This window comes from Hibiscus syriacus, unplaced genomic scaffold (genome assembly GCF_006381635.1).
Source record: "Hibiscus syriacus cultivar Baekdansim isolate YM2019G1 unplaced genomic scaffold, ASM638163v2 tig00110927_pilon, whole genome shotgun sequence".
In the NCBI taxonomy this organism is placed as follows: Eukaryota; Viridiplantae; Streptophyta; class Magnoliopsida; order Malvales; family Malvaceae; genus Hibiscus; species Hibiscus syriacus.
In genome coordinates, this window is record NW_024062914.1 from 242,650 (window position 1) to 251,495 (window position 8,846).

Here is an 8,846-nt window from a genome sequence, read left to right on the forward strand (position 1 = left end):
AGGAACTAAACCCTTTTATTATTTTCTATTAACAATGAAATTAAACAATAACGAATTCTGTTGGAGATGTCAATTGATATTTTTATTAATGAAGATTAAGTACACTTTTTTTTGTGAAGAACACATATGGTCTCATAATTATAGGATGTTGTTTTATTGAGTCTCCATACTATTAAAAGTTATAAAATGGTTTATCAACTATAGATTATTGTTTTGTTGAGTCCCTCAACTATTAAAATTATAAAATGATCATCCAACTATTCATATGTTCCAAACTCATTCTTTTTCATTAAAAAATTGATCACAGTCTAAGATGGACACTACTCTGTTGACTGAATATGATAGTTATTTGAGATTCAAGATCAGATTTTATCATATCACAGTTAACAGGTTATTGTCCAACTTATATTGTCGTCATTTTTTTAACAAAAAAGATAAATTTGAAACATATGAATAGTCGTTTTAACAAAAATGATAAATTTGGAACATATGAATAGTCGAGTTATTATTTTTGTAAATTTTAATAGCCGAGGACTCAATAAAGTAATGTCATATAAGCATGGGACCTTTTTGTAACTTTTAATAGTTAAAGGACTTAATAAAATAGAATCCTATAGTTAAGGGACCCATTCGTATACTTTATCTTTTTATAGAGAAGAACACACTAGATTCTTTTAATAGACCTTCAACAAAAATAATGTAATTTAAATTATTACTTAAATTCAAATCCAATACATTACCCAATCAAACTCATCCCATAGCCCAAATCAAAAGGCCATACCCAAACCATCTGTAAACGAAAGCCGAAGACCCAACTCAAACCGATGATGAAAATTCTAAACCAGTACTCTATTAAAGCATGTTACCCTAACCTTAAAGACGCCTTCATCACTTGAAGTCTTCCCTGAACATCATTCATTCTTCACTCTTCAATCGTATTCATTTGGTCTTGTCGCCGTCGGCTTGCCAACTGTATCAGCCAGCATCGGTTAGTCTTAGAGGTATCCTTTTCTTTCATGTTTACAACTATAGGCCCTCATCAAATGCTGGTGTTTTGAATGGGGTTTTATTGTATCATAATGCTAAATAATGTTGGTTTCTAGAGACTCGGATGTTTGGTGTTAGTTCAATCCTATTAGAATCAATAAGCGATGTTTTTTTTATTTTTGGGTTTTGCTTTATTTTTGATGGGATAGAAAGCTCCGTTTCGAGCAAGGCTGTTCACGGTCGTGGTTTATGATCAATAATAGATATAAGGGATGACACGGGCGTTGTGGGAGACCAAAGTGCACGAGTGCTTGGGAGTTGGGAAATAACTGGACTAATCAACTTATTTAAGCCACTCAGTTCGATTATTATTCCTTAAGATTGAATCAATTTGAAGTTCAATTTTCAAAAAATTTAAAATCTAATAACTAGCCCGGATTCTGCTGCACTGTTAGTTTGAGCTTCTAGGCACAACGAATATCCTCTTTCAGCTCCCGTTCTCCCTTCACTTTGTCAATTTTATTTCAGTTATTCAAATATTAGCTAATAGCTATTGTCAATTTCTCTCTTTTTCTTAAGAGCTCGAAATTTACGTTCAGTTTTCCTTTTTAATTGTTATATAAACTTTATTTAGATAAAGAGGGAAGTATAAAGAATGATATCAGCCATTTCATGGATCCCTAAAGGGGCAGCAAAAGCTGAACCAGCGGTGGCTGAGTTACCTTCCAAAGAAGAAATTGAAGAGATGATCAAGTCCGGTGCTCTAGATAAAAGGTATGCTTTGCCTTTGCTGCTCAAAATTGATTTGAATTCATTTGATTGATATTTATTTAATTTGGATATTTGCTTGTAGCAACTTGCAACATTAAAATGAAAAAGGACCATAGGGTTAGTTTAATCAACAAAGAAAACTACTCGCACCTGTTTGTCTCATAATCTTTTTGAGCTTTTCAAGTAAAAGAACCAAATTTCTGTTAAAAATCAAGCTAAGTACAATTACATTTGTTTAATAGTAAATGCAATTAGGAAATATGATTTAACATTTTGGTTTTATTTCCATTGAAATATTTTTTGGTTTTGTCTGGTTGATTTTTCTATTTGCTCTTTATTTTCCAAAAGTAGCTAAGGTAAAAAAATATCATAAATTAATTAAGTATAACACATATTGGAACATAACTGTTGCATAAATGGGACATCAAGTATTTTTGTTGTTCTAAGAAAGTAAAGATTTTTAAGTTCCTTTGATTGTTTCAGAATTTTAGTTGCATCTCCATTGGAACACACTATGCTTCTCGTGGAAGCAAAAGTGCAATTCTGAAGCAACAATGACCCTTAGTTGATTGAAGTCCCTTTTACATCGTGTATGGAAGGGGTATGCATTTTCACCAGTAATATGACAATAGTGTTATATTTTGGGATATATTAGTGATGAGCACTAATCAGTTAGTCTAGTTGGATTTTAGTGTCTAAAATTAGTTATCGAAAACAACTGACCTGACTGTTTATATCATTTAACGATATAAAAATATATTAACTAAAAGAGTTAGGATCCAGTTACTCGATGTAAAACTTTTTTTAGTTTTATACTGATTTAGGACCATTGGATAAGTAAAAATAGACCACTGAGATTAACTCTTTTTTTCCATTGAATATCTTCTTATTTCTTAATGTTAATCTCAGCCGTATATTCTCACTCACTCACCCATGACTCAACGGTATAAAATCTATGTAAAATTAAAAAGTTTTACAATGTATAATTGGATCCTATCCCTAACTAAAATCATTTATTTAGTTGTCCCAAAATTACAGTACCCAATAAAGCCCCATAATTGTTTTCATTACTCTCTTCTCTCAGACTCTGGCTCTTTTGTTCCCCTCGCTTTCCTTCAAACCAGAGTACCTGCCTCCTTCACAGACACTACCTCTTGCCAGTCACTCCACTCTCCTTTGATCCTGTTCCCAACTTCCCATTGCCTTCCTCTTCAAGATATGTTTTATTTCCTTTTCTGGTTATATTTTACTAGACAAAACCTTGTTTCACTGTGAATTGGAAAGAAATGTCAGTACTTCTCTTTTTTGGTAGATTTATGTTTTTCTCTTCTTTTTTTGGGTTTTCTATTGATTTTTGAATGGGATGAAAATTTCTATTTGGTGCTGGAATTTTGGTGGTATGGGAAAGCAGGCTCAATAGTTTTTGAAATGATTTTTGGCAGTTATTTGTAACCGATGGTTTCCAATATTGGTAGTTGAGTGCTTAGGTATTACCGACTTTGAGGATTTGTCTATTGGTAATGGCATGGTTTTGGAAGACCCAGGGAGTAGTGGTGCTTTGGAAATAACTGAACCTGCCATAGTTAAGTCAGTTCAGTTATTTTTGGTTGCCTATACTGGAGTTGGCCCTTTGGTCATCCGTAAGTTATTCTGTTATTTAAAAAAAAATTAAATTTAAAGGAATAAGCAAAGCCAAAGTTACCAAATGAATGCTATCGGCATTTCCTGGTCTCCTTTATTCAGTTTAGGTATTGAAAGTGAATTGAGTAGCATTAAACAATTAGTTTCTTTCAGTTTCTAATGCTCTTGTTTTATACAGTGAAGATAATGGCAGTGAGGATGAAGATGAAAATATGGATGCTGAAGCTGAGAAGCAAACCGGGGATGTAGCTCAAGCACTTGCTGTGGCGGATGCTTTAGGAAAAACTTCCAAGAACAAATCAGGGTCACAATTGGAAGATCTTACAGATGGGTTGAAGGAACTTGACATGGATAATTATGATGACGAGGATGATGGTATCTTTTCTTGGATGATCTACTGGTTTTATTTGCTTCTTCCATTTATTTTGTTGTTTTTGAAATGGATTACTTGAAGTTTATCATGAAACATTTCCAAATTGTTGAGTGTGACATCAATTATGACCGGCTATGCCTTGCTATGTTTGGGGTTTGTTATGTAGCTAATAAAGCATCTAACGATTCTTGCTTGTCAGGTATCGAGTTATTTAGCAAGGGGCTTGGTGACCTTTACTACCCAGGCAATGAAATGGATCCATATTTAAAGGATGAGGATGTAAGAATGATAACTTCCATATTGTATGGCAGGCTTTTATGAATTCAGCTTCTGATTCTAGGAAAATTTTTAGGATGATGATTCAGAAGAGATTGAGGATATGACCATTAGACCCATGGATTCTGTTATAGTTTGTGCTCGCACTGAAGATGATGTTAGCCATCTTGAGGTATGTTGGGATTCAATTTCGAAAAAAAACTTAGACTCAAAACATGCTAGGCATTCATTGTGCTCTACGTCTATACAGGTTTGGATTTACGAGGATTCAGATGAAGGTGATTCAAACATGTATGTTCACCATGATGTCATCATTTCGGCATTTCCCCTTTGCACTGCATGGCTTGACTGCCCACTTAGAGGGGGAGAAAAAGGTTGACATTTGTATTTTTGCCTTTATAGTTTTCAGGTTGTTGTGTGTTTAGACATGCACTTCCAAGTACTTAATTTTATGCTTGTTTTGGTGGGTATATACATCCTAATATCCTAGTCCTTTTGCTATATTGACAAGACTTGGTTGCATATTGGTATATGCATATCTTTTGAAATGTTACAAATGGGGATACTTCACCCATCACCCATATATTGTCATGTTTAATAGTTGCTAATTTACATGCTTCCTTGTTCCTTTTTCATTGCAGGGAATTTTTTGGCTGTTGGTTCAATGGAGCCATCAATAGAAATATGGGACCTGGACATTGTATGTTATTGCAAATTTATTCTTATTTAGCTCATAGGTACGTGTTACTAAATGATGAATTTATTCAAAATTCCTTATCATATTTTACTTCTCTCAGATCGATGAAGTACAACCATGTTTGGTATTAGGTGGCACAGTGGTGAAGAAGACGAAGAAAGGAAAGAAGGTTTGCTACTGAAATACTTCCTGATTTGTTGCATTGACTGAATTTCTTCTTATTCTTTTTTCCCATAAATTTTACCTTTTGCTTCTGGAGTTCTAAATGAATTTCATCATGTATAGAGTAGAGAGTTGTCTAGAGGAGTCGGTTCTTTGTTGGAGTATCATCAATTTTTTTACTCCAAGTTATCTTTCAAATAAATCTTCTTGTACGAACCCTATGGACTTGTCGAGGGTAGTACACTTTTGTTTTCTTTTACTGGAAAGTAAAAGTTAGGAGGTAGTGGTGCTTGTAAAATAATGTTTTTAGATAGAGCATGGTTAAAACTTTCAATGCCTGTACAAGGAAGGATATGGGACCTACAATCATGATCTACATGCCCTTTTTCTAATATGATCTCCAATGTTCTATCCTAGGCTCAGATGTTTGACATCGTATTATATATCCTGAACTTAGTTATGAGGAAGTCCTAAACAAAATTAGATCAGTGTCGAGATGGTGGTACAGTTTAAGACCTTACTTTTTCATAGAACTTGTTGTAGGTCCTTTGGTTCTTCAATTGCTGCTTAGGTATTTTTTGCGTGTCTGTTTAGTTTTGATTGTTAATAAGTTTGACTTGACCTAAACTGGTATTTATACAATCAATATAAATTGTTTTTTATGTGTTAGAAAATTAAGTGAGTCTCCTTTCCAAGCAGAATTCTGTTAAAGATACACATTCTAGTTAACTAATGTTTAGAATTGACAAAAACAACTTATTTTTTATTTCACTTGCCTTGTTTTGCATTAGAAATCTAAATACAAGGATGGCAGTCATACTGGTGCGGTTCTTGGTCTAGCTTGGAACAAGGAATACAGGTAATTTTGATCTTCCATGATTTGCCTGTTCTTGTTTTAATGATAATTTATAATATAACTACTTTTTTACACTTCACGTTTTTCCTTTTTGTTTAAGAAATATCCTTGCTAGTGCAAGTGCTGACAAACAAGTTAAGATTTGGGATGTTGCTGCTGGAAAATGCAACATAACAATGGAACATCATGTCGGCAAGGTAAGAACTGGGCTTTGCTAAAACCATAGAAATTGTCTTCCAAATATATTCTGGTTATGCATAGAAAGAATGCATATATGCCACACATTGTTTCAATCTTGGTTTCATCTCCACAGCTCATTTTAGTGGCATGTTGCATAGATACTCTGTATGCCAACTGTTAGATGAAAATTTTAGGATATGAAATAATTGAATGAATATCTTCAAACATGGTTGGGTCAAGTTAATTCTGGGTTCCATTTAATCTATCGTCGTCCGTCTTTCCATAACACCAACTTCTCTTTTGTTGGAGAAACGCTGATATGAATCAATTTTCATATCTGGCACTTGCTGATTTCATCTTCATTCTAAAGCATTAATAGAGATATTAAAACAGAATATTCTTGGAACTGGAGAAGTAGATGGTTGTGATGTTTGCTTATTTCTCTGTTTGTTTGTGCATTATTGGTTCTTTGTAGTTAGATTGTTACATTAGATGACAAATATATATTCAAAAAACTACTGTAATTTTGACTTCTTTAGCAATCTCAGTTGTAACTTTCAATTAAATATTCTCATTTGTGTACCGTGTAGGTTCAAGCTGTTGCTTGGAATCATCATGTGCCACAAGTTCTTCTTAGTGGATCATTTGATCGTTCAGTTGTCATGGTAATTAAACTGCTGCCTAAGATTTGTCCATATTTTCAGCTTCTATTTCTGGTGTTCTGTCTGAATCAATTTGTATTTGATTTGTCTCCTTTAATTGCTTAAACTTTGAAGGTATTCAGACTTACACTGTTACCATGGTTATACATTGCAGAAGGATGGAAGAGTACCAACTCATTCTGGCTTTAAATGGTCCGTCTCTGCTGAGGTTGAATGTTTGGCATGGGATCCCCACACTGAGTACTCATTTGTGGTTTGCGTTCAGCCTTTACTTGTGGCTAATTTCTTAGTGATGCTGCATTTATTTATTTGTTCTATTTAGAAATAAAGAAGGCATTGTTTGTTAATCGGAAGCATATTAAAATATTTAAGATTTGATCAGGTGAGTCTTGAAGATGGTACAATCAGAGGTTATGACATTCGAGCAGCCAAGCCTGATCAATCTTCCGAGTCCAAACCAAGTTTTACTCTCCATGCTCATGACAAAGCTGCTTGCACCATTTCATATAATCCTGCAGCACCAAATGTACAAACCTATGTTTCTCTTAATTCCATTGTCAGGTTATATTTTTACAGTGCATGACATTTTTATGTTTCTAACAGCTGCTTGCGACTGGGTCCATGGATAAGACGGTAATGAAGGTTTTCTTAGTGGTTTCACATACTATTATGAATATAGTTTCAGTGGTTTCATCAGTTGATCTTCCTTTGCACAGGTAAAACTTTGGGATTTGTCAAACAATCAACCTTCGTGCATTGCGTCCAAGAATCCTAAAGCAGTAAGTGTGATTTATGAGAAGCATTTAAGAATCTACGTGTGTTTTAACTGCAATATGTACTCATTGTCAAAGTTTGTGGTGAATGTTACTAGGGAGCCATCTTCTCCATTTCCTTCTCACAAGATAATCCATTTTTGCTGGCTATTGGAGGCTCAAAGGGAAAATTAGGAGTGAGTGGAGAATAGTACAATATCATGCTTTTACTATTACTGAAATTTGTTAATCATTAAATGGAGGGGTGATGAATATTACAATACTATCATGCAGGTTTGGGATACATTATCCGAGACCGCCATATCAGGAAAATTTGGGAACATCGCCAACAGCTGAACAAAACGAAAACATAGCTGGTCAGTTGAAATTTTTATTGTTTCGGAGAGTTGGTATGTATAACGAGGATGAGTATGGATGCAGGTGAAGCTTTTCATAGTTTTGGGATACAATATCATGCTTTTATTTTAGGGTATATAGCAAGTTTTTCCAGGTTGCTATTAATTTTTATGCAGTTGTGAAATTGTTAGAAAATATGAGGAACTGAAGGTGTTGCTTTGAAGCTGGAAGGATCACTCTTTAAAGAGGAAATGAATGTGTTATTTTGAAGCTGAAAGGATCTGTTTTGTTCTTTTAATTTTAATCAGTTCCTCGTATGATATTTTGATGTGTTTTAATTGGGATCTTGTTCTGCTTTTGTTCCCTATTCCAACAATTTTCCAAGATCAACATTTATTTTATTATCTTTCTTTACATTTAAATTGCGGCTTCATAAAAATAATAAATTTAAATATACGGTTATCGTCTCTTTAATGTTTTTTGACAATTAATCAAATACACATGAAAAATCGATCACTAGGATTACATATTCAGATTTTTTGTTGTATTACTAGTATTTATATGATTTTGCAAGTAAATAAATGCTTAGAAAGGACTCTTTGTGTTCTTTATTATTTGTTTAAAAATGTTGTCTGAATCTGGGTCATCAAAAATCACTTTATTATTGTGATTGCTTCTTATATTTAACATTTTATCACTGGTTTTCCGTTGAATTTCGTATTGAATAAAAAAATGCATCAACAATTATAACAGAAATGACGTAGGATAATGATGATTTTAAATTCTCATTGATTGGTTAGGATGTTATTTGATATTTTTATATATATAAACATACATCATAACATTTAATGTAGAATTTTTATTTTACAATTAACGTATTAAATAATTATTTTCTATAATTTACATTTTTTAATTATGTAGGTTGTAAAAAATATTTTGGTATTAATTTTGTGTAAATATATTATTATGATGATGATGATGTTAGATCATGATTGATTGTAACTGAAAATGTAAATTAAAAATAAAATAAAAGGATGATGTATGGAAAGTGATGTCATACTGATAATCATGTATATCATGTTTGTGTGGGTGCAAATAATTAGGCCCACAAAAAGTAAACACTTTATAGAAG

General features: G+C 33.1%; 1 protein-coding gene across 2 annotated transcripts; it reads left to right on the forward strand.

Moving 5' to 3' along the window:
- The first annotated feature begins 899 nt into the window (after nucleotides 1–899).
- On the forward strand, nucleotides 900–7,997 carry LOC120146476 (periodic tryptophan protein 1 homolog). 2 transcript variants are annotated; one of them, XM_039160019.1, is made up of 17 exons: nucleotides 900–1,001; nucleotides 1,622–1,761; nucleotides 3,578–3,774; nucleotides 3,972–4,051; nucleotides 4,125–4,220; nucleotides 4,299–4,422; nucleotides 4,690–4,748; nucleotides 4,846–4,914; nucleotides 5,699–5,766; nucleotides 5,864–5,960; nucleotides 6,534–6,608; nucleotides 6,760–6,858; nucleotides 6,988–7,131; nucleotides 7,209–7,238; nucleotides 7,322–7,384; nucleotides 7,477–7,554; nucleotides 7,652–7,996. In XM_039160019.1, exons 2-17 carry the CDS (start codon nucleotides 1,643–1,645, stop codon nucleotides 7,712–7,714), a joined length of 1,461 nt encoding a protein of 486 aa, XP_039015950.1. In that variant the 5' UTR covers nucleotides 900–1,001; nucleotides 1,622–1,642; the 3' UTR covers nucleotides 7,715–7,996. The 2 variants fall into 2 exon arrangements, with proteins under 2 accessions (XP_039015950.1, XP_039015949.1); XM_039160018.1 differs by lacking the exon at nucleotides 900–1,001 and having other exon boundaries at nucleotides 1,643–1,761; nucleotides 7,652–7,997.
- Nucleotides 7,998–8,846: the final 849 nt, after the last annotated feature.

Bases quoted from the DNA above. Each gene is read 5' to 3' on its own strand.
- LOC120146476 (XM_039160019.1), top strand. From the start codon at position 1,643: ATGATATCAGCCATTTCATGGATCCCTAAAGGGGCAGCAAAAGCTGAA. The intron at 5,767-5,863 runs GTAATTTTGATC...TTTTTGTTTAAG, and splicing joins GCTTGGAACAAGGAATACAG to AAATATCCTTGCTAGTGCAA. The intron at 6,859-6,987 runs GTTTGCGTTCAG...AGATTTGATCAG, and splicing joins ACACTGAGTACTCATTTGTG to GTGAGTCTTGAAGATGGTAC.